General features: G+C 40.9%; 2 protein-coding genes across 4 annotated transcripts; both read right to left on the bottom strand.

Moving 5' to 3' along the window:
* Window positions 1–1,360: 1,360 nt before the first annotated feature.
* Window positions 1,361–14,372, bottom strand: eif3c (eukaryotic translation initiation factor 3, subunit C). Its single transcript, XM_023796523.2, has 23 exons — window positions 14,216–14,372; window positions 12,981–13,099; window positions 12,832–12,897; window positions 11,710–11,899; window positions 11,459–11,584; window positions 11,007–11,058; window positions 9,605–9,735; window positions 9,002–9,129; window positions 8,628–8,775; window positions 8,253–8,350; window positions 7,914–8,055; window positions 7,650–7,775; window positions 7,451–7,544; window positions 7,163–7,350; window positions 6,671–6,895; window positions 5,916–6,107; window positions 5,540–5,711; window positions 5,037–5,196; window positions 4,805–4,870; window positions 4,619–4,706; window positions 4,266–4,431; window positions 3,531–3,572; window positions 1,361–1,740 (listed from the first exon to the last, which is right to left on the bottom strand). Exons 2-23 carry the CDS (start codon window positions 13,079–13,081, stop codon window positions 1,664–1,666), a joined length of 2,778 nt encoding a protein of 925 aa, XP_023652291.1. The 5' UTR covers window positions 13,082–13,099; window positions 14,216–14,372; the 3' UTR covers window positions 1,361–1,663.
* Window positions 14,373–17,107: 2,735 nt separating this feature from the next.
* On the bottom strand, window positions 17,108–23,569 carry ppp4cb (protein phosphatase 4, catalytic subunit b). Of its 3 annotated transcripts, none has more exons than XM_023796515.2 (9): window positions 23,403–23,569; window positions 22,053–22,354; window positions 21,683–21,734; window positions 21,542–21,592; window positions 20,766–20,867; window positions 18,681–18,854; window positions 18,323–18,449; window positions 18,032–18,221; window positions 17,108–17,930 (listed from the first exon to the last, which is right to left on the bottom strand). In XM_023796515.2, the coding sequence occupies exons 2-9, from the start codon at window positions 22,148–22,150 to the stop codon at window positions 17,801–17,803; spliced, it is 924 nt and encodes a 307-aa protein (XP_023652283.1). In that variant the 5' UTR covers window positions 22,151–22,354; window positions 23,403–23,569; the 3' UTR covers window positions 17,108–17,800. The 3 variants fall into 3 exon arrangements, with proteins under 3 accessions (XP_023652283.1, XP_023652285.1, XP_023652284.1); XM_023796517.2 differs by having other exon boundaries at window positions 22,053–22,222; XM_023796516.2 differs by lacking the exon at window positions 23,403–23,569 and adding an exon at window positions 22,645–23,396.
* Window positions 23,570–23,581: the final 12 nt, after the last annotated feature.

Genomic DNA, 23,581 nt, shown 5'->3' with positions numbered 1-23,581 from the left:
CATGAAGTAGCACATCAGCAGCTCGGTTGGTTAATTCAGAGAAGTGACTCTGTTTAATTTTGTGATTCAACCCAGACATCCAGCTTGTCTACAAGTTGTCAGGTCAGCTTAGCAGATCCGCTTGCATAATTAGCCAAGGTCAATTACCCGATTGACTCGGTTCAGAGGCTAAGAAAGTTTATCACTGCATAATATAAGGCGGCTGCCAGTTTACCTAAGCCAAGCTCTTAGTCATAAAGCTAGTCATTAGGTGGTAATACACAATGCTCTTACCTCATTATCTACTGTATACTTAATCCTGGCCAGGAATAGAAGTAATACCACTCCCCTGGAATATATTAGAGTTAGCAATTTCCGAAAGCCAAGAAGTAATCAAAATATAATGCATTCAATGGGTGAAAAACGTAAACTACAACTCAAGATGAATACAGAGGTTAACCTAATTCTAACCTAACTGTATTTTACACATAAAAGACAACACATACACTGAAAGTAATACACAACCCAGCAGAAGATATACAGTAGTTATGAGGGATCTGCCTATAGATGCTAATCACACCTACCATGAGGCTACATAATGTCCCCGTGGCTGTATTGTGGACCCCTCCTTAAATACCAAACCCAGTATCTCTTTTGAAAGTACCAATAAACCAGTTTTTTTTTTTAGTCATTTAGTTTTTTTTTTTTTGGCAGGGTGGTGATCATTATCTTCTTGGAAGAATACTAAATGATCATTGGACAGCAAAATCCCCAAACTAAATCAATTTGGAATTTAAGTCTCTTTGTGTGCCAAGGAGGCAAGTCTTTCCAAGGCAAGATTGCCTTAACTTTCTATGTCTTTACAATAATAAGATCATTGTATTTCAAAACTCCCCCTAGTCCAAACTTGCATAGGCCTATAAACAGATAGTCCTCAGGTTAACATCTGACTTACAGACAACTCATATTAATGGACAAAAATAAAGTCTAGTAAAAATGAGATAAATACAAAGTTTCATAATATTCAATGCACAAATTACTTTGCAACGCACTGTGTACAGTACCGTATGTAGTTACTACAGTTTCTGACTTGTTTGCCAATTCAACTTAGACAGACAGGGAATGGATCTCGTTCTTAACCAGGAGACTGGTTGTAACTTATTAGCAGACCTGTATTATTTAGTAACTCACTATATATTATGATTCTGTGATGAGAAGCTAACTCCCAAGCTTTCAGTTGAGATAAATTTCATAAACCATGAAACCACAAAGTATCTTTAAAACTGACTATTCAAGAAACAAATTGTAGACTTCATTGACTGTCACACCATCATGTTGAAGAAATGTTTCATACGCTGCTTTTGACAAAAACAGTTGGGAGTAGCTGAATGAGTAATCTTTATTGCTTGGGGTTAAAATTCAATTGAGCACTCAGATACTTGGAAATATTTCAACTAAAGGTAAGAATGCTTATGTTCTTGCAAACTTCATTTTAAATGGTAGCTGTACGAAGGAAAATCGGTACCACAATGATCCTGACTATCAAACGCAGAGTCACAGCACTTATGTAAGAGCAGATCATTTTATGCCTTAGCCGGCAAAAACACAAATGTAATTAAATGAAGATCGTTCATTTGGGAAGTTCAACAGGACTTCAGGAGTTGCAAGACCAGGTTCCAGCTGATCAATATGAGCTTTGAGCCTGATTCCTGTAGCCACCTCTCTGGTATCCTTGTTTCTGTTGGTACCCGCCTTTCTGGTCTATGGGACAGAGAACAGACGTCAATGCAATGCGAACACACAGTAATTAGACACAATCCTACATTGTTACACAGAAAGCGGCAGGTACACACAAAGAGATGATTGACAAAGTATTAGAAAACCAGTTATGCAACAGTACTTGGAGGAGAGAGAGGAAAAGAGCTCATCTGCACTAAACACAGCAAATTTACATGCACACTAAGAAAATGAAATTAGTGTTAGTTCAACTAAAACCGCACTTCTACCGTATATGTGAACATGTTAGCCCGACTGAAATCGCACTAAATCGAATTTCTCTTTGTCAGACTAAGACACCCAGATAATGCAACTGGGAGTCGATTTACTCCTGCATGCATACGTTCAATCAGACTCAAACTGGCCTAGGTACTCTGCGCATGCTCCGTAGTCCCCCCCCACCCCGGCCTTTGTGCCAGTAGTAACAGATAAAAGCAGCACGGAGGCACAGCAAAGGATGTACAGCACATATGAAATGTACAGCGCTGTAAAGCTGGCCAATTCCCCACTCAACTAAAGGTGCTTTTTCACCGCACTAGGTACAGTACTTTTGGTACTTCAAGGTGTTGGTTTTCCACTGGTGTATAAACTGGTACTGGTGTCGCATTACATAACAATGCAAGGCGGGGTATTTTGTACTTATTTTGATAAATAGCTGCAATGTGTTATAGGACTGGACGTCGTGCAACATTAATACCAACATTATATGTTATGCACATCCAATTCTTACAGCACTAGTCGGCTAGATTAAGATCAGGCTATCTCTGACTTTCAATTCGGTATGAATATTACAGTGCAGGGAGTTTAAGTCGTGCTAAAACATTTTTACTTTGTCATAGGGAGAAAAAAAAACCGAGCAAGTTTTGCAATTTTAATGATTATTCATTTTCAAGACTATCTAATATATGTTTAAAAATCAGTTTAAAGTTTACCTCCACTGCTTTTACATGTACACTGCATGCTTTCTCCAAGACAATCAATCATTTTCATCCTTGCTGTTTAAATCACTCCTAGATGGGTTTGTGTAAAATTTGCTGAACTCCTTTTTCGGTTTCAAATAGCCCAATATTTATTACGACAAAACCATATTGCAATATCTGAACAATTTCCAATACTGTGCTGCCATAATATATTATACAAAGTATTTTATTTCTTGTTATGATATCCTGATCTTGCATCTGTTCTTCTGACCACATCGCAATTAAAGCTTGTGTCACTCCATTTATCCATGCATCCATTATTATTTTTATTTTGTTTTTTTATGTCTGTGATGCAATAGATCAACCAGAAAAAGCCAAATACCAACAAGCCGAAAGGAGCCATATCGCCAGCTGTTGTAGTGGAGTCAAACATACTTCGGTCAATAAATCTGTTTCCCTCCCGTGCATGTATACTGGGGCAAGGACAGTAGCCCGATTAAATGCGTAGCTATAACCGTAGCTTGACTTAGATGAGCATGTCAACCGAGTGACATAACTGAGGCTTTAATGACTGCTTCAAATAAGAAGAGACGTTTCTTTAGAAGTAGAGAGATTAATAAATTAGTTAATGAACCCCTCTCCTTGGTAACCTGGTTTCAATGGTTTGCATCCACTGAAAGAACATTTTAGAAAGAGAGACAACAGCATGTACGCAAAAACTGACAACACTTGTCCGAAGCAGCTCTGCTTCACTCACAGCTCTGCAATTCCCCATCACATGGATTACAAGCAACCACAAAGACAGGAGTGATTACATTTATTGCACCATATCAAAGAAACGACAATGATATTTACCTCTCTGATAGCCCTGCTTTTGCTGGTAACCACCTTTCTGGTCTGGAATAAAGACAAAAAAAAATGATATGCCTACTGTTTAGATGCATAAAGCTGGGCATACACTGCGATTCTCGGCCCATTTTGAGCCGATTTTTCACTCGTGCGATAATTCTTGGAATCGGGCCAAATTTCAGCTTGATCGTGTATTGTATATCGCATAGTGTACAGGATTTAAGGAGCACCGATTCACCCCTCCTGACCAGGTCCCCACTGGCAATAGGATGATCGTGAGAAAATCAAACCGGTTTGAAACTTCGGTCACCCGTCGTGGGATATCGCACTGTAGGAGCAGGACCACGAGCCGACTCACTTTAACCTGAGTGGGTTGTCCTCACTGCACATGTGCGAACACAGAACTGGAGTACTCAGAAATTAGATTAGAAACCGTATTGTAACAGAAAGCCTGTCCTTGGGGCTGATTGCCTTTCTTAGGAGGGTTCCACATGATGAGTGGAACTACCCTCTCAAGGAGGATATTGAAGTCCTCCATAGACATTCTAAGGTCTCGAAAACCCTTCATATAATCCATCTATTTATACAAAACTTATATTAATACGGCAAGGCAGTATAGGTGTTGAATGCTATTATAGCCTGTTGTCTGAAACTGATTGGTGGTGGGATCTTATGTCTCTAGCTGTCAAGGTTGTATGGCAATGAGAAATCTCCATGATGACCGCTGCCGGTAATACTTACCCCTGTTGAAGTAGCCCCCATAAACGCCCTGTTTCAGATCGAAGACCCTCTCATTGTTCTCCACAAGCCCACCGAGTTTCTCAGCCAGCTGCAGGGCCATGTTCTGCAGGGATGTGGGCTCTGTGCGGTGCATCACGACAGTCTGAGTGGGCTGGTCCAGGGATGCCTAGGGGAAACACTGTACACTGTAACACTTCTAAAAGATGCACTTTGAAGCTACTACAGAAGTAAAGATGATTTGCATGAACACCTTCAGTAACACTGTGAGGCACCCAAAGATAATGATGAATGCAAAATCAATCTACCTTCCTAGAAAGGTAGACTGCAGAGAAATTAACCACAAAGTTGTTTACCATGAGCTCCTCGTTAATGATCATCTTGCTGATGATGCTGTGAACTGTGGGCAACTCCAGCTCAAACATCTCAGAGAGGGTCTCCATGCTGTAAGAGGGAACAAAGCACCCAATGACATTTTACAGCTACACTGAGTTTATCAGGGGAAGAGCTCAGGGACTAAAACAGTTGGTGCGGAATGATACCTGATGGAGTCATACACACTACTGTAGGTGAACAGGTAGGTACGCAGAGATTCCTCTTGGATCTTCCTGCAGTCAACCCAAAAAAATTACCAGTCAGATATAAAAGGGTATACAGCATTAATCACAAAGAATCAAATACAATACAGTAATAGACGGTGGTTTTAAAATTGAGCAGTCAGTACTGTGCTTCCACCATCCTCAGCTCAGTGATGCACTGGGGAGAGCAAATTACCGGACGAGCATCTCCCGGACTCTCTGGCTTTCAGGAAACAGGTCCCACACTTTGCTGTTCATTTTCTCGTTGATGATGAATGAGTGACATGTGCGCCAGTCGCCCATCTTCATGGCCTTGCTGGCCGCCACCACGTGCTCCCGCATGCTCTCAGGGGGACCTGAGGAAATGGGGGGAAGGACAGATAGTCGCCGGTATTAACTGCCTGCTGTTTGCCCGACATCTGAAAAGGCGCAGACAGTGACAATTCACTCAAGGTCGGCCATTTTCTCAAAAGGGTGGGGGTGTTAAGTATAATGGAACCCGATTTAAAATGCACTTAAAACTCAAATGTAAATCATTGCATTAAACATTTCTGCATTTCTATTAAGCTGCTAACTTTCACACAAAGAGATGGCAATGCAAAAACAATGGCAAGTTATATACGAGAAATCCCGGCATGACAACATATATTCCCTGATCTGGAGGAATCTTTAATCCCCATGATAGGGGCTGGCGGTTACCCAGCAGAGGCTGCCTCTCGCCGACCCTAAGCTGGTGGTGAAACTGCTTGCTAATCATCCTGCGACGGGCGTCAAACTCGTGAGCAGCCATGTAGGGGATCTCCAGCAGCATAGCAGAAACCAGGTATACACACTCCAGCAGCTCCAGGTTAATGTGCATGTGGAAGGGGACCTGGCCGAGGGAAGGTGGGGGGGGTCAGTGACACGTGATGTGGGCGGACATGACAATGACGATTTTGTGCAGAAGGCAGCTGTCTGGTGATCGAGCGAATCAATAATCAGCTAATTAATATACGCATCAGTCACAGTACAATCAATGGCTTCAGCCTCAGTTTTCAACGTTCCAACATTCCAGGCCGCTGAAAATCCCCGTTACCTGACGCCTCTTCTCAATCTTCTCCTGCTCCGCATTCCTCTCCTGCATGTTCCTCATCAGCAGACCCTGTCCAAGCAGCTCCTTGGCACGGCCACTCGATTGGATGTCCAAAAGGGCATTGTGGGCGTCCTTGATCATACCCTGTCTGAAGGCACAGATGCCCAGCTGCACCATGGTGCGGTTGTACAGGATCTGAAATAAAAGGAAACAGACAATGTCATGTGGTTTTAGCTTTGCACGTGTACATTTTCCATTACATTAACGACATGTTCGTTAACTATTGTCTTTACACCCATCCATAATCGCTTATTCAGTATAGGGTCACAGTGAGCCTGGAACTTATCCCAGGAACTGCATGGGGTGCCAGTCCATCACAGGGCACAAATGCACAAATTTACAGGCATCAATTCAGTAAATCACAAGCTGTGGGAGAAAAACTCTGCAAATAGGGAAACTAAACACACAGATCTGGGGGTCAGAACTATACCATCAACCCTGGAGATGAGGCTACAATGTTATATATTTAAATACACATCCAAGTGCAGATGTGCACAACACTAATTGTTCAGGAGTAATTGAGTGGCTCTGCAGCTTAGAATTCTAGCCCCGTAAACAGGTGGCTGCTGGTTCAAATCTCAGACTGAGGTCACCACTGGGCCCTAAAACACTGTCTGACCCTGCAGTCTAATCCTCACTAGTACATCCCTTTGGACAAAAGGATCTGCCAAGTGAATAGACACAGAGGTAAATGTTACCTGTACTGGTGGGTCGGCATGCTGGATATTGTCCTGCAGGTGGCTCATGAGCATGAGGTCGCGGGCCTGGTACCAGCGGCTGTGTAGCGCGTGGTGATAGATGTGGCAGAGGATGGCGCAGGTGCGGATGCGGTCGGTGCGGTCCTTCGCGTAGATGAACTTGCAGAGTCGGTCCATCACCACTGCGCTGTCCTCCCCCTCACTCTCCTCTTGGTCTTGCTCAGACTGGCAAAGGATTCAAAGAGATGGACTAAACATTTGAATTGACTGAGAAGCAATATCATTTCTTATATCAGCCAACTGATGCCCTAATCCCAAATAATCAATCAATACAACTAATGATTTACAATTTCATATGTTATAGTGACACTTAATTTCTCTTTTGGCTTTTGTATGAGGACTTTTTGAGAGCTCGAGGGAGTAGGCGGCAAAGTGTTTCACTGTGCATATATACGCTGCATGTTTGCGTATGTGTCAAACCTAATGCTGTACCTTGGACTCCCCCTGCAGGCCCAGGCTGCGTCGATGGGCCTTGTAGTCAAATTTGTAGTAGGTGTGCATGATCCTGCGTAGGTAGACCCGGCATACTTCTTCTGTGCTGCCCTTGTTCTCCAGGTACTGCAGCAAGCGGTCGATGATCCCGCACACGCGGCCCTCATCTTTCAGGTTGTCCACGTACTCTGACGTAAAAAAAAGATATGAAGGGAAAGTTAAATAAAAATAAAAAAAACATAAGGAGTGATGACTCCAATATTGTGGGGAAAATCCAAAGCAGCTCACCCTGTGAGTGTGGGTCAGTGTTCTGCATGATTTTGGTGAACTCCTCATCCATCCTTTCAACCAGAGTGAGAATGCATCCTCGGACCCGGAACGGCTGCAAGTACAACAGCAATCTTCAGATGATCCACCCCTTTCAGTTATTTAACCTTCTACCGTAACAGATCAGTGTGGATTTCTAGTTGAATTTGATGTTTCTCACCTGATCAGAGACGGCGAGATTTTCACTGTCCTCTGCGATATTTTCTCCAATGAAAATGTTACTGTTGTCAAACAAAATATTAAGCAGTTCATCGATGCAATCCAGACAATTCTTCCACATCTCAGGCTGAAAAAGGAAGAGAAATAGATTAATCCAGCACGTTATAACAAAGGCTGCATAATTGCAAGCATTCAAGTGGAGTTTCCCAGTACTGCTTGAAAAGGTCCAAATTTAACACTCCATGGAAGCAATCCTGAACCTCACCTTCATAAAAGCAGCCAAGTTGGGGTTATAGTCGTAGAGTGAGGCGATGATGTTGAATTTGATCTTGACCAGAATTCCCTCTCCTAAGTTGTTTTCATTGGCAATTCCAGCAAGAGCATGGAAGAGCTCAATCTGGGCAGCTCTGGGGGTTGGTAAGAAATAGATAGTTAAGTTTCACTGTAGAGTCGCGCAGGTGAGAGCATTCAGGAACAAAGCGGTAGCTTAGAAGTCTGTTCAGATGTGTATTCCTCCCCAACAGGAGTCATTCACCTGCAGAAGCAACTGCAATCAGATGTTTCGTTTTCACAGACGAACAATTATAGGATGGAGGGGTCATACCTATCAGTTCCCTTCTTGCCACGAGCCTGAAGGATCTCATTCAACTTCTTGACAACAACACCAGTGTTGATCTCAGTGCCCTTGGGAAACATCCTTGGCTATTGCCAAAAATAAAGCATAAGGAAAGAAAACCAGCCGTCATGAATATAGTCAGTGTAGACAGGAGGCCTGCACACAGACATGAATATAGTCAGTGTAGACAGGAGGCCTGCACACAGACATGAATATAGTCAGTGTAGACAGGAGGCCTGCACACAGACATGAATATAGTCAGTGTAGACAGGAGGCCTGCACACAGACATGAATATAGTCAGTGTAGACAGGAGGCCTGCACACAGACATAGCATCACAGTCAAATAAAGAATTGCACGCTACCTTGACCAGGGGCACGCCGCCTTTAACCTTCTTCCAACCACTCTCTTCTTCATCACCTTGCTCCTCTTCACCCTCCTCATCTTGCTGCCCAGTTTTCTTTGGTCTCCTTTTCTTCTTTCCTGCGGCTTGTTTGTCAGGCTCCTGAGTCCTGAAAGAGAGATACAACTTGGATAAATGTAGAAATAAGAGGAAGCATAAAAATTGCAGTTGGTTTTAAAAAAATTACACCAAAAACTTGCGAAAAATAGCACAAAGAAAACGTTTCTCCGGTATTGAGAAAAGGTTGACCGAGACAATAACAGTCTAACCACCATGCAAATAAATATACAGGGCCACAAATATACAGTGGAAGAACGGGAGTGAAGGAGACTCACTTTTTGAGGAAAACCGCAGCGAGGGAGGCATTCTTTCCTTCGTCATCTTCACTCTCACTGCCACTTTCTGCTGTGTCTGAACTCCAGTCTTCATCATCTTCTTCATCTTCACTCTCTGACTCTTCATCCTGAAAATTCACAGCATATCAAGAGGAAAAGCAAAAAGGTTTCTAGTGTTTCCAAATGGTTCACCTCCCAAAGCTCAAATGAATAAATCGCATTTATTCTGTCTGCATCATGACATGAACTAGCATCCCCTACTGTCTGGTTCGTGTCAAATTATGGCAAAAGTTCCATTCGATACAGACCAAATCACCTATAGATCTGAAACATCACAATGGCCCCATATATCCATAAGCACCAATTCCAGTACTTCCCATAAACTTTATGCATCCCAGTTACATAGCAGTTCCATAAGAGAGTTTTGTCAGTCAAACTCTTATATTGGGTAAAGTTATATACATTTAAAAACATTTCCACCAATTTAATTCCTGGGAAGAGCCTACTGACCAAAGAACATGCAAGCGTTAGAAATATAGCGTTCAATGAAAACGTTATTTTTCCTCAGTTGCAGCTAGTTTGCCAAGTGACCCCTTGTCTTACCACAGCTCCCTTGAGGAACTTCTTGGCATCAGGAAGGGGCTCACTGCTGGGTTTCTTTTTCAAGAATGAGCTTCTGTTCTTTGCTGCCTTCTCCCCTTTGTCCTCGTCGTCGTCGCTCTCTGAAGACGAACCTGGGTACCAAGAGTAGGAAAAGAAAGATCCTCAAAAATGATTAAGTGACTGGGGTCTTACACATACCACAGCCTTTAGAGAGCATTTACGAAATAATCCAACAATGACTATGAACCACGTGACCAACGTAAACAGGGAACGACGTGAACCTGCAAAGCAAAAGATCCATTTGGATAACCAACATTTCCAACTATATGTAGGGTTGGTTATCATTTGGATTTTTTCTTGATACTGGTGCAAAAACCACAGTTAAATCGGTGCCTGATACAGGACTTCTAAGAAAAAAAGAGCAAAAACGAAGGCTGACGACATTAAAGAATGGCTTGAACAACAGGCCTATATTAACACTTTAAATATAAATACAGAATACTTAAATTCACATAAAATAAATACCCAAGCATAATAAATTTCACACTAACTTAATGTGGTTCACGCTAAAAGAAAAAAAAGCAAAACTGCAGAGTACAATGTACGTAAGGACAGTGCTGATTTTTCTCAAGTTTGAACACAGTAAAATTTGTACAAACTAGATGTCTTCAGACTTGTATTCTTTCTAAAGTTTAATTAATTCCTAGTTAACAGTTTTATCTGTGCCCCATTACATATTTTGTACTGGACACTTGTGCAATTTTTAACTAGAAATGGATAGCTGGAGTATAGTGATATTTTTGATTGATTTCTTTATTATATTTGGCAAGAGACTGCACAATTTGCACTTGAATAAATATTTCTGATCGTTTTCGGTGTTACTGAATAAAACCAAGCAGTAGACTTGCGTAAATCATGTTGGCTGTGGATGCGCTCCTGTACTGCACTGGCATACCTTTTGTTTGAGCAACATGATCGTTATATTTTCCAATTCTTGGCATACTCGAGCAACGCTGCACAACACTAAATGCAGACAGTTGTCAATTTGACATGTTAATTAAAATGTATTGGTACACATCTCATTTAATACTTAGTAGTTGATAAATGGGGAAAAAATATCAGATTGTATCGGTAGATATTTGAGTTTAATATTGGTATAGGACCAGAAAAAAATATCATGCCATCTCTAATTAGAGGCTTGGGAATTTAATGAATACATTTACTCCCAAATATTCATGATGATATACTGCAGGATTTCAGGCAACCCATGTCACTTTCCAGTTTTCAGAATGTGTTACGGAAAACCCCTAGTGCACTACACTGTACAACCAGGGCACAATACAAAAGCAGAGGAGAAATTCAGCACCTGTATAATATTCACAGAAATACCACATCAGCTCACCTGAAGGCCACTCATCCTTCTCCTCCTCCTCGTCTGGAGACTGCTCTGGATTCTGACAGCAGAGGAAGTACGTTAGAGTCATTTAATTGTGCTGGGCGTGAGCTTGGCAGAAACAATCACTCAGAGCTGCCTTATTCCTTAGGACAGACAGAAGATCCATGCGGTTTTACTCTAGGTAGCCCCTTAAAGCCACAATTTAAGCTCAACTTCAATAATAATAAAAAAATAAATAAAACAACTTCAGTTTCATTATTACTCTAAAACTGAATATTCTGGAAGATGCATTAATTTAAAATCAGCAGAGGCAGCCGTACCAATTACGTCCGTAGTATGAGTATGGATGTTAGACAAATAATCCTAACTGTGCGCCAATTTTCTGCACAATTAATATGGACCAAAAAAGTGGTGCTTTTAACATGCATTTCCTCATTCTGCTGACTCATAGAACATACCTCCTTGTAGTTGGCAATTTCATTTTCAAAGTCACGGTTGTATTTGCGGATTTTCTGTCGCAGGGTGCTCAAGGCCTTGGCGTTGTTCTTGTTCATCTTCTTCTTCCCTTCTTTATCCTCCCACAACTGTCACAGGAAAGACATGGTTACTGTCAGAACGTCAAATCCCAATATCTGAATCAGGAGCTACATTGTGACACTGAAGTCATCAACTCCCAGCTCATTAAACACAAGGTTTGCGTGTCTCACACCTGATTCAGGTAATCCTCAAGGTCAGCCAGAAGCCGGATGTAGAACTTGGGAACACCCTCCTTGTCCACAATATTCTTGCTCTTAACGAAGGCCCGACATAGCTGCTCAAACTCCTCCAAGCACTTTGACATGTCCCGAATCTTCATGGCATTTCTGATAGTTTTGATCAGGTTTGTAAGCTCCTCGAACCTGGAGCCAAAATTAGGCAGTTAGCATACTGGTGCTGGGAAAACAATGGCAGGAGGAGTGACAGTGAATCAGAGAAATTGACTGTCAACAAGACCTTATATTAAACATTATGTGCAGTAGACTAAAACCAGGGCATGGGTCATTCCATGTCAAATCATCACAGTTTTGGACCTAATCGTCAGGGATTTTAACGAAACTTGGCATGCTGATTTGGTCACATGAGTAATTCATGAAACTGAGATTGGGCATGTCTGGGATCAATATTGAGGGAGATTTAAGCGAAAAAATTCTTTTTGGGGGGGGGGGCTATGACTCTGACTAGCTATATTTACCTTAATGTAAGCTGCACAGAAGTGGTCCTCATATTGTTCTAAAGCTATTGTCCAGCTCTATAGATTGAACATATAATATGCCATCCCAATATAAATAACTACTATGTAATAACTGATTAAAATATTAAAAATTCAATAACAAAAAACCTATATTTCAAACTTGATCAGTATTTTACTTAAGCTAGCTCATGTCATGAACATCCAGAAAATTTGATCTTTGGTTTTTAAGTAATCGTTCAAAATAACACTAAAGCATACTTTATCAATTAGGCACATAAACATAGCCAGTTTGCTGGTATTGATGCTTTAACAACAAAGCAAGTACTCTTTTAAAAAAATGACTTAGCAATAACACAACCAGTTAAGTAACTGGGTTGAGTACTTCGGACTCAATGCAGAATCCCCTCCAAAAAGAGTATGTGGTTTTAATCAGGAGACTAATTGCATGCATATACTGCCTGTAAACAAGTTACAGAAATTATTCTCCTTTATGAAAGAACTTTTGAATTTTAAGGTTTACAATACATATTCACACAACCCAAATAATCACATCACTAACATGATACATACACCTCTACTGCATTCAACACAAAAACTGACCTCTTGTCCTTGGCACTGCGCACCACCCTCTTGGTGTCCTCTTCATCGTCGCTTAGCAGCAGAGACCTGAGGAAAACAGCAGAGTGAGAAACAGCAGAGGTGGCACAAAAGGGCAGCTGGAGGAACCCAGGTGATGGGCAGACACTAACTGTTTAGTGAAGGTGGTCCCAGTGGTTTTGGCAATGACCTCTTCCCCAGATGAGGACTCCTCCGTCTCACTGTCAGATCCAGTCGCAAAGAAACGAGACATTGCTGTAGGAAGCTGATGCTGTAAAGAAACAAACTACCATCAATACACTAAACCCCGATTTTTGCTTGACATGTGAAACTGAAATTTAACATCCATGTGCAAATTCAGTTGTGTGACAGAGTGGAGAAATATGACCCACTATACTAAGCACATTGCATTAGCAAGGAAGCCATGATATTTTCACTGAAGGAAGGGATTCTTTCCTGTGACAGATTTTCTCAACAAAAAATATTTATCGATGACCGATACCTCTGACGGCATGCATTTATGTAAGGCTCACCTAAGCTTTAAAGCTAACATCGTTTTAAGGTTTTATTTAAATATTATTACTGTTGTTGTTATAATAATAAATAATAATAATAATCGTGTATATTCATATATTTTATTACACTTAATGTTTCACATATTCATTCATACTCATATAAACATTTTAAAATGAATAAGCTGCACATTTAATTTCGTGGTAACTGTAATTAAAGTTGTCTCTTTCAAGTCCACAACAAAAAGTGGCAGAAGATTTTTAAAGACCACACCCTTAATATTAATTTTAACAACATTACTTTTGGCCAAAATTCAGCCTGACAGCTTCCTTACTACCGAACATTACACATTCGGACACTGAGTCCCCATTGCAGTTTTCATGCCAGCTAAATGAACTTAGCTAGGACCTAAACTCCTCGAACAAATAACTCATCCCGACACGACTCTTACGATTTGCTCACACTCCAAAACATGGAGAAATAACGCTCTTTACATTTTCAAAAACGACTGGGAAATGCAATTAAAATTACTCGGTACCATCATATGCCAAGGAGCTAACCAATATAAAGCTAAAAGGCCAATCTAACTAGAATAACGAGAAATCAACCTCAACAAATCTCAGGGAGCAATCTTAATGACGCAGCAATCGTATAACATAATCAACCGTATAAATTCAAAACGTATGCAATTATAAAAAAGTGGAATTTACTAAGCTGAACTGCATATGCTAAGTGCACGCGCTTTATCTGCGCAGCCGACAGGCCTGGACATCTACATGGCTGATAAAGGCCAGGCACAGCACCGGCACCGCGCCTAAACACCGCATACCCTCCAGCGCTCATAGGGAACCACAATTCGAGGACTCGACCTCACCTGCGTCCACAAAAAATGCTGTCAATCCGTGAGCAAAGAAGATTTTAAAACGCGCGTACTGATATTGCCTATTAGTCTTAAGGATGCGTGTGGGGAAACGCTGCTTGAGCGGTCGGACGCTCGGCGGAAGAGGAAGTGACGGACACGCGCGCATACTGCTGGGGACTGCCGGTGAAAAACGCAGATAATCATGGGGATCGCTGTGACGGAGTATATCGCTGTGTTATGTACGTTGAATTATATATATATATTAATATTAATTAATTCACCCTTATATTAAGGTGAAAATCATGCTATCCATGGTCCTTGGTTAACTTTTCGTATGCCTAATATTTCCATTTAATGTTATAGAGCACTGAGATGCACTTGTTACCATTCCGGATATTCTAATTATTAATTGGGCTTTTGACCGAATTGACATTTCTGAAATATTATCTGCATTTATGGCACAAATAGTTTTTATTTCTCTTAAAATGAACACTCTAATATAATTAGTGTCAGACATCCCACCTTAGGGATATTGATGTCAAGGAGGCAGATGAGTAGTATCGGAGAGGGCAGTGGTGTTGGCTGGCATTTCGGTAATACTGTGTGTATGTGTGTGTGTGTATATATATATATATATATATATATATATAATTATTTTATTTTTTCCGGACTGAGGTATGGACGGGTGAGTAGGACATCAGTGGAACTTCTTGCTGCCTTATTTTACCACCAATGAATAGCAAAATCACAGATTTTCAGGACGTTGCACATCATTTGCGGAAGAGATGAGATGTACACTCACCTAAAGGATTATTAGGAACACCATACTAATATGGTGTTTGACCCCCTTTCGCCTTCAGAACTGCCTTAATTCTACGTGGCATTGATTCAACAAGGTGCTGAAAGCATTCTTTAGAAATGTTGGCCCATATTGATAGGATAGCATCTTGCAGTTGATGGAGATTTGTGGGATGCACATCCAGGGCACGAAGCTCCCGTTCCACCACATCCCAAAGATGCTCTATTGGGTTGAGATCTGGTGACTGTGGGGGTCATTTTAGTACAGTGAACTCATTGTCATGTTCAAGAAACCAATTTGAAATGATTCGAGCTTTGTGACATGGTGCATTATCCTGCTGGAAGTAGCCATCAGAGGATGGGTACATGGTGGTCATAAAGGGATGGACATGGTCAGAAACAATGCTCAGGTAGGCCGTGGCATTTAAACGATGCCCAATTGGCACTAAGGGGCCTAAAGTGTGCCAAGAAAACATCCCCCACACCATTACACCACCACCAGCAGCCTGCACAGTGGTAACAAGGCATGATGGATCCATGTTCTCATTGTTTACACCAAATTCTGACTCTACTATTTGAATGTCTCAACAGAAATCGAGACTCATCAGACCAGGCAACATTTTTCCAGTCTTCAACTGTCCAATTTTGGTGAGCTCGTGCAAATTGTAGCCTCTTTTTCCTATTTGTAGTGGAGATGAGTGGTACCCGGTGGGGTCTTCTGCTGTTGTAGCCCATCCGCCTCAAGGTTGTGCGTGTTGTGGCTTCACAAATGCTTTGCTGCATACCTCGGTTGTAACGAGTGGTTATTTCAGTCAAAGTTGCTCTTCTATCAGCTTGAATCAGTCGGCCCATTCTCCTCTGACCTCTAGCATCAACAAGGCATTTTCGCCCACAGGACTGCCGCATACTGGATGTTTTTCCCTTTGCACACCATTCTTTGTAAACCCTAGAAATGGTTGTGCGTGAAAATCCCAGTAACTGAGCAGATTGTGAAATACTCAGACCGGCCCATCTGGCACCAACAACCATGCCACGCTCAAAATTGCTTAAATCACCTTTCTTTCCCATTCTGACATTCAGTTTGGAGTTCAGGAGATTGTCTTGACCAGCACCACACCCCTAAATGCATTGAAGCAACTGCCATGTGATTGGTTGATTAGATAATTGCATTAATGAGAAATTGAACAGGTGTTCCTAATAATCCTTTAGGTGAGTGTATATTATGTTCAACAGTCCTGAACAATCAACTGGTAAACTCAAATTTGCACCACTACTTGAGTGAACAACAAAAAGTCTTTAAATTTACAGATTTACTCATTATTCTACTTACATGATCTACATCCCAGAGGACAAGGGCCAGAGCTGAGCAGTTGCTACAGGACTGGCTTTTCTGAACTAAACTTTTGTCCCCACAGAACAAGCTCATTCTTGTTTTGTAAACAGATAGCACTGTTGCCTAACACCACTGTGTGAGGCGGCTGCACGCAGTTACGCCAACCAACATCCTACTTTGTCTGTGTGATTGTGCCTGCAATGGACTGGTGTCCTGTTCAGGTTATTGGTATCACTTGGAAGCCTTGTTCCCCTTGGGACAGGCTCTAGGCTTACCCATAACCCAGACTAGGATAAGCAGCTAAAAATGAAAGGAACACAGCTCAAACAATGTATATTTTTTCCCCTTTTCAACACTGAAGCTGGCACTACTATATTTTAATAGAAAGTGGGGATGTGAGACACGAAATGGTAATTATAACTGATAGGTTAACTTGATAAAACCAAACAGCGCTGAATAATCTACATCACTGTTCAAAGGTTTGGGATCACATAGAAATTTCACATGGAATAGCCTTTACTTCTCAGTACAAGAATAGGCTGCTGAGTTTCAGAAGTTATGCATTTCTGCCCAGTTTGAGCTTCAACGTGTAGCTCTTGCTCCAGTGCTGCTTACACTAGACATTCATTGGAAGCTCAGCTGCACTTGTACCCAGATTCTTCAAGAGCACACGTTTGCAATGCGCCATTTGTCTCACTTATATACGTCGCTACAAAACCATCTGCTCAATAAAAGTAAATGCAAGTAAAAAATAACCGATAAAGAAGCTACAATTATTTTAAAAAAAGGTACAATTTATTTTCACAGATCAATAAAAGTCAATGATTCCTATGGAAAGATTGGTCAATGAAATGGGAATAAGTTCTCAGTTTGGTTGTTTCCACTTGTCTGAACTTGCTGAATGCAGAGCTACATAGCAGTTCTGCAGTTGTTCCACCACAAATACTGCTGTCAGCCCAAAAACTGCTGACTGACGCACTTGTACCACTATATGTTTCAGACACCAAATCAGTAACATGACCAAACTGAAAATCATCCAGTTGCCTTTTTCTCACAGGCCAAAGCAAAGATGTTCAAAGGAAACAAATGCAAATGGTCGTGCCACTCCACCTTGACATTCTGCAGTCACTTATATCAATCTCTGCAATCTCATTTGCTGCCAGTTACCATCACTTACTTCTTTGAAAATGCTAGGATACTGCAGAATAGGGGCACAGAAGACATACGCAAGTATAACATTGACAGACTGGTTTTACAACAGTAGCACGAGTGAATGATGGTGAATATAGAAAGGTATGTAGAATGTTGGGGACAAACCACAAGAGGAAGAATATCTAATATAGAGGTAGAACAAGAGAAGAGACTGCGGCATAAGAGGACAATATAAAGAAACAGTGCAGTGGGAAAGATGCACAAATATTAGAGTGTTCTCCTGCGGTCTATGTTGACTGATTCTTAATCTTAGGTCACAGAAAGTAATCAGCCACTGGCTTTTTGGAAGGGATGCCTCTTGTTTCCTGTGGTGCAGCTTCAAAAATAATGAATTCTTTTTGCAGATGTTCATCCAGCTCCAGTATTGCTGCTACATTCCCACACCTGAGAGAGACAAACAATTCATTCTAAACAATTAAAAGAGCTCAAATACAAAACAGTTGATGGCCATGACCACAGCATATAGCAGGTAAGAAAGATGGTACCTGTAGCAGTAGTTTGGTGCTGACCACACTGTCAGCACAGTTTCATTGAAGTGCCACTTATACCCTTCCATAACAAGCTGGTGGGCCCTGCAGATCATGTCAATGTCGTTTGCAGCATTAAACTGGGCAACAACGTCACTACCAAACAGATATCCAGCACCTCTTGGACTCACACCCCACCCTGTTGTGTCTGAAAGAGAAAAATGAGGGTGGGGGCAATGGTACATATGAATATATAAAGGGGATGATTTCTGAACATTGTATAGCAATGTCGAGGGAGGGGGTTCTTACCTTCTGGGTCAGACCATAGCAAGTCACACATAGGCCCATCATGTGGGACCTCCTGCTTCCTGTCAATGGTTCTTATTTGGTCCAGAGTTTGTATAGATGGGGAGAGCCCACCATGCACGCAAAATATCTGAGGATGCAGGGATGGAGAAGTCTGTCACTGATAATACACACACCCAATTATAGGATAATACAAACTGAGGCCAGTAAAATTCGATTTCCATGTCTTGCTCTATACATTCTTGGAATTGTGATCAAGGGTATTAGTTTACATTTTTTGTAGATTTTTTTTTTTTTGTAAATCAAATCATTAATTTAAATCATTAGACCGCAGATCATTATGGACAGGAGAAACACTAACCTTCCCGTCAATAATTGCAGAGAGAGACAAGTAGTCGAAGATCTCTGTACAGTATCGCCACACAGTCACAGACCCATATTTCCTTAGGCACTCATCATAAAAGCCATACACCTGTGTAATCTGCCTGGATTCATGGTTCCCTCTTATCAGTGTGATTCTGTCTGGATATCGCACCTGAAATTTAGGACAAGGGTTAATGAAAGGTGTTTAATAGGAAAATGAAGCAGCCTGCTCAAGTTAGTAAATGAACAATATCACACCCCAAACCAACGTGGATTTAGACTTAGCCATATCCAAAATCTATATTCTGCAGCAATGTCAGTACAATAATTTGTAGGGATGAGCCGATCCACATTTTTACAGTTCCGATCCGATTCCGATGCAAGAGCTATTCTTACTTTGTTATACTTTATATATTAATTTTTTAAGCTAGTAAATAGATGGAAAAAATGTATGCCAAAAAATATTTAATTAGGCTACTACAAACATACATAATGTACTGTTCACCTCATTTGTATTGTGATAAGTGTTTAAGTGTTTGAGGCATTTGCATTGAAGATATTCATATTGAACTGCAAGTATACACAAGTGGCGAATGCTTAAAATTAACACAAATTTTCTCCCATTGGAGTCAGCTGATTAACACTTTTTTGCGATGGCAGCCCCTGTTGTATCACAAGCTGCAGCAAGTTCACAAAACTGTCCAAGTCAGCGACTCCAAAATCAACCATTGCTTTTTTTGTCTTGCACAGTTGCATGCGCTTTGTTAAGTGGGATTGTCCATTAAATGCTATTCCCACCTCTCAAAACTTTTTATAAAGATTACAAATCACTGTGCTACTGGTTTCCGTTAAAAGTGTAAAATACTCCCAGATCGCCACGTCCTCGTACTGCGAAGGGTATGCGCATGATGTCACAGCAGGCGGAAGTGACTGTACTCACACCCACCGAGTAGCAAAAAAGACTGAGGGGCAGCGTTAACCTTTGATTTGAATGCTGCAAATAAACACATGTAAAATGGGAAAGAGCTGTCGTGCGACTGATTGTACAAATAGATTTAACACGAAATAGGAGTTCTTTTTAGAGATTGCCAAAAACTAAATAAGTAAGCATAGGACATGGATCGGTCACGCATGGCCGATACCCGATCCATCAAATAGGTGTGGATTGGCGCCGATAATTTGTTTTGAAAGTACCATACTGGACCAAATATAAGTTCGTGTTTTCCCCCCCAAAACATTAGATTTAAAAAAAAAAAAAAAAAACTGGTGTCATCTTGTATTCGAGGACCCAAAATTTTATGTCATTACACACATACAGCAGTAGATGGCACAAATTGTCCACCTAAAGGTGACCGCATACTTCAAATGTAAGACGTTTTAGCAATACGTCATGAGCGATGATTCCACAGCCTGGCCATGCTTGACTAACAATGTGATGCCGCAGAGTTGTTCAGAAGGGCTAATTATGCAGTTACCCGCATGCTTTGCACCACGTATATTTTTGGGTTGCCTGTTAAATTAAACCAGTAGTGGCTGTCACTTGAGTAACTCATTTTACAACTTTCACCTTTATTAAACTGACTCAACCACTCCCCACAATACGTTCTTGCTTTCTTTATGGGGGTCTGCTGTATCGAAAACATTCTGTGCTCTCTACGTTTCTGGAGTTTGTAGTATTGACCATGTATCCCATTTCCCACTAAATATTTGTTTTTTGTTATGTTTTCTGTTTAACACACCAATGTGAAAGCTGATTGCAACTGCCCGTGATTGCTTTTTATCAGGGATGGTTCTTGTATGATTTTGTCTTTTTTTTTTTATTTTTATTTTTTTTAAGTAGAATAATCTGGTATTACGAAAACCTTTCAAAAATGGTTCTGTAAAAGTGGTGGGTTTTATATTCAGGTGAATACAAAAATTCTTTTCTACAGCATTACTACAGTGAATGGATATGGATTCTGTTTTATTAAACAAAAATGTATAAATCTCATACTACCAATTATGAAATGAAATGTAGTACATGTGAAGACCTCATGTGAAGAATCCTTTCAATGTAAGTGTGGGAACATGACTGCCAAGTTACCTTAAGAGCAAGGAGAAGGAGAAACGTCTCCACACTGTAGAATCCGCGGTCCACAAAATCACCCATGAAGAGGTAATTTGTCTCTGGGACATCACCACCAACCTGTTAATGGACAATTGGCAAATTATGGTTTTCCAGTAGTACATAATGATTTAATGAGAAATAATGTTTCAGAACAATACTACCATAGCTGCATTGAGATTGTTAATCCCACCCCTACTTAAAAACTGTATATCAGGATGTGGACAAACAGATGCATATGCAAATTTAAAATTTTCCTTCTCAACCAGCTTTGTGACTTTGCACTTAATTGCAGGATTGGAAATAAAACCACCGCAGGACTCCAGGTCCTGTTATACCTAGATTGCATAAAAATCAACGAGCACTGAGTACTTGAGCAAGGGAATGCCAAGCAATATCTACAAGGACTGAGAAAATACCCGAAAGCACCTTGCCCTCCGATGATAAAACCATTACAAATGTGGCCTTTCTGATACACACACAATGGACCCAGAGTCAAGCTACCGTGTTTCTCAACAAAAATGCTTTGTGTATTCATTTGTTGCTACCAAAGGACACAAGTTGCTTAATATCTCTCTCTCTCTCTCTCTCTCACACACACACACACACACACACATACACACACACACAGAAATTATACTCCATTATGGCAAAAGACAAACCTACTATTTTCAAAACTTATAACGAAGCAAACTTGGAAAAATGAAAATTTAAAAAATCCAAACCCAGGAGTATGGGAAAATCACTGTACTTACTCTGAACAACTCCTTCAGGTCATAAAACTGCCCATGGATATCACCACATACCTGACATAGTGGGGGAGAAAATACTTTACTTACATTACTGAAAGATACCATACTCAAGGGCGGGTTAAAAAAAAAAAAAGCACTACTTACAGTGACTGGAGAGTCCACTCTTTGAACATTGCTTTCTTCAACAAGTATCTCCCTAGAAACACAAGCGCACACACATATACACAGCATTAAAAAAAAATCCAAATGTGAATTACACATAAATCCACATATGAATAATGAAGGACCAGGCACAATCAGTCACTACACTTTTTTTTTATTGAAGGAAGAACTTCAAAGGGGTCTGACAGCAAACACAATGTAATCTGGATGTACAAATGGCTCAAATATATATATGATGCATTTCCTGGTTTGAACATTCTTGCCCAAGCATACAAGGTAATATTTGAATGGAAATAAACATCAGCAATAAATTAAACGTACACATGGTTTCCATACAAAAAAAATTAATTACCTGGCTTTGGCACACAGAGCCTTCACCTCATTTTCTTTGATGAGCTCGCACCGCCGGAGCTGGTCAATTTGTCTGTCTAAGTCACTAATGTCCCCCATAGTGAACAACAGATGGACAGCACCTCACCCACGTCACCGATTCAAAATTTGTGTTGAACAGGTACACCAGCACTGTCTCATTGACATACAAACAAGCACAGTTACTTTCCAACTCACAAACACCGATTACTGACTACCTCCGACTAAAATTAAAGATTAAACGCAAAGGAGAGTAGAGGGGGCGATCCAGAAGGATGAAAGAACCTATACAAAAGAGAGGAAAAACAAAATCTCACAATCTGCCGACTCCAACTAAATATTCAAACGTACAAACGAAAAATAATGCAGGTGATTAAACAATGAGCTTATCAATTACACGTTATGAACCAAGTACAAACAAAATAGTGAAGAACACCAATGTGTTAACTTAGGGTTATATAACAGCTCGTAAAAATAATACATTATTTAAAACATGAATAAAAATCGCGATGCTCATATCAGCGTTGCTAGACTAAAAACTCCTACAGAAGTTAACTTACGAAAGCAATACTCACTACTAGTTGTTCCTCGTTTGGTTTAGATGTTTATGGTCAACGATTTACCAAATATAAAAACCGCATTTTAGTTACAGTACAACTGCTTTTTATTCAAAGTATACGACAACACCTGTTCAATTTCCTTCGTTGATGAAAATACTATTTTTCTAGTCAAATTTAGAGTACCGTCGGCGAGGGATCTCTCGTTCGTTCGCCAGGGACTCCGCAAACAAAACCGGCATTTGCTAAGAGACAAATGAGCCACACAACCAGTTATCCTCACTCGGCGCTAGCTGAAAAAAGAAGTGCCTTAAACGATTAGTGAAATGTTAATGCCGAGTTTGAGAATACACTGATGTGTTTAAATCAAACTGCCGGTTAGATAGTGTACGTCCGTGAAAATCCGCTAGCTAGGCTAGCCTGCGGTCTTGCGTTGTTTTACTGAAGTTCCACCAAGAAATACCGAACTAACCGAAGTTTAACACGTATTATAAATACCAACAGTAATACCACTCGTGTATCAATTTAAGTTTAAAATTATTTTAAACGACACTCAACATTTTTCTCGGCCACTGAAGTGTGTTAGCCAGTTAGTCAGCTAGTCTCAATTTAGCCAGTTCGCAACAACGAAAGGCCCAGGAAAAAAGACGACGGGCGGACTAAGACCGACCGAGATCTACATAAAACGTGAACACGCGATCAATTTCAGATTTCGCCGTACGAAGAACTACTAACAATCGTATAAAATTCGTGTAAAGCTCTAAGTTAGTTGTTACCTCTTTGAAATACGTTTCTTTTCCCGGTTTCCCCCGGTTCTTTTCACAGCGCCACTAAAGCCGTGGCTGTAGATGGCTAGCGCCCCCTCACGCGCAATGCCGCACATGCACACACACACACGCGCGCGCGCGCGACAGCTTCCGGTGATGAGCTCCACCTCGGAAGGACTGCGCTTGGG

Source organism: Paramormyrops kingsleyae, chromosome 5, assembly GCF_048594095.1.
Source record: "Paramormyrops kingsleyae isolate MSU_618 chromosome 5, PKINGS_0.4, whole genome shotgun sequence".
Classification (NCBI taxonomy): Eukaryota; Metazoa; Chordata; class Actinopteri; order Osteoglossiformes; family Mormyridae; genus Paramormyrops; species Paramormyrops kingsleyae.
Note: the sequence above shows the minus strand (reverse complement) of the source record. Positions and strands in the feature narration are given on the sequence as shown.

Excerpts from the sequence above, each read along its gene's own strand:
- eif3c (XM_023796523.2), bottom strand. The coding sequence starts at position 13,081 with ATGTCTCGTTTCTTTGCGACTGGATCTGACAGTGAGACGGAGGAGTCC. Across the intron at positions 7,776-7,913 it reads ACTTGGCTGCTTTTATGAAG|CCTGAGATGTGGAAGAATTG; the intron begins GTGAGGTTCAGG and ends TTCCTTTTTCAG. Across the intron at positions 7,545-7,649 it reads ATCTCGCCGTCTCTGATCAG|CCGTTCCGGGTCCGAGGATG; the intron begins GTGAGAAACATC and ends TTGTACTTGCAG.
- ppp4cb (XM_023796515.2), bottom strand. The coding sequence starts at position 22,150 with ATGGGGGACATTAGTGACTTAGACAGACAAATTGACCAGCTCCGGCGG. Across the intron at positions 21,735-22,052 it reads GCTCTGTGTGCCAAAGCCAG|GGAGATACTTGTTGAAGAAA; the intron begins GTAATTAATTTT and ends TTGTGTTTCTAG. Across the intron at positions 21,593-21,682 it reads GAGTGGACTCTCCAGTCACT|GTATGTGGTGATATCCATGG; the intron begins GTAAGTAGTGCT and ends CCACTATGTCAG.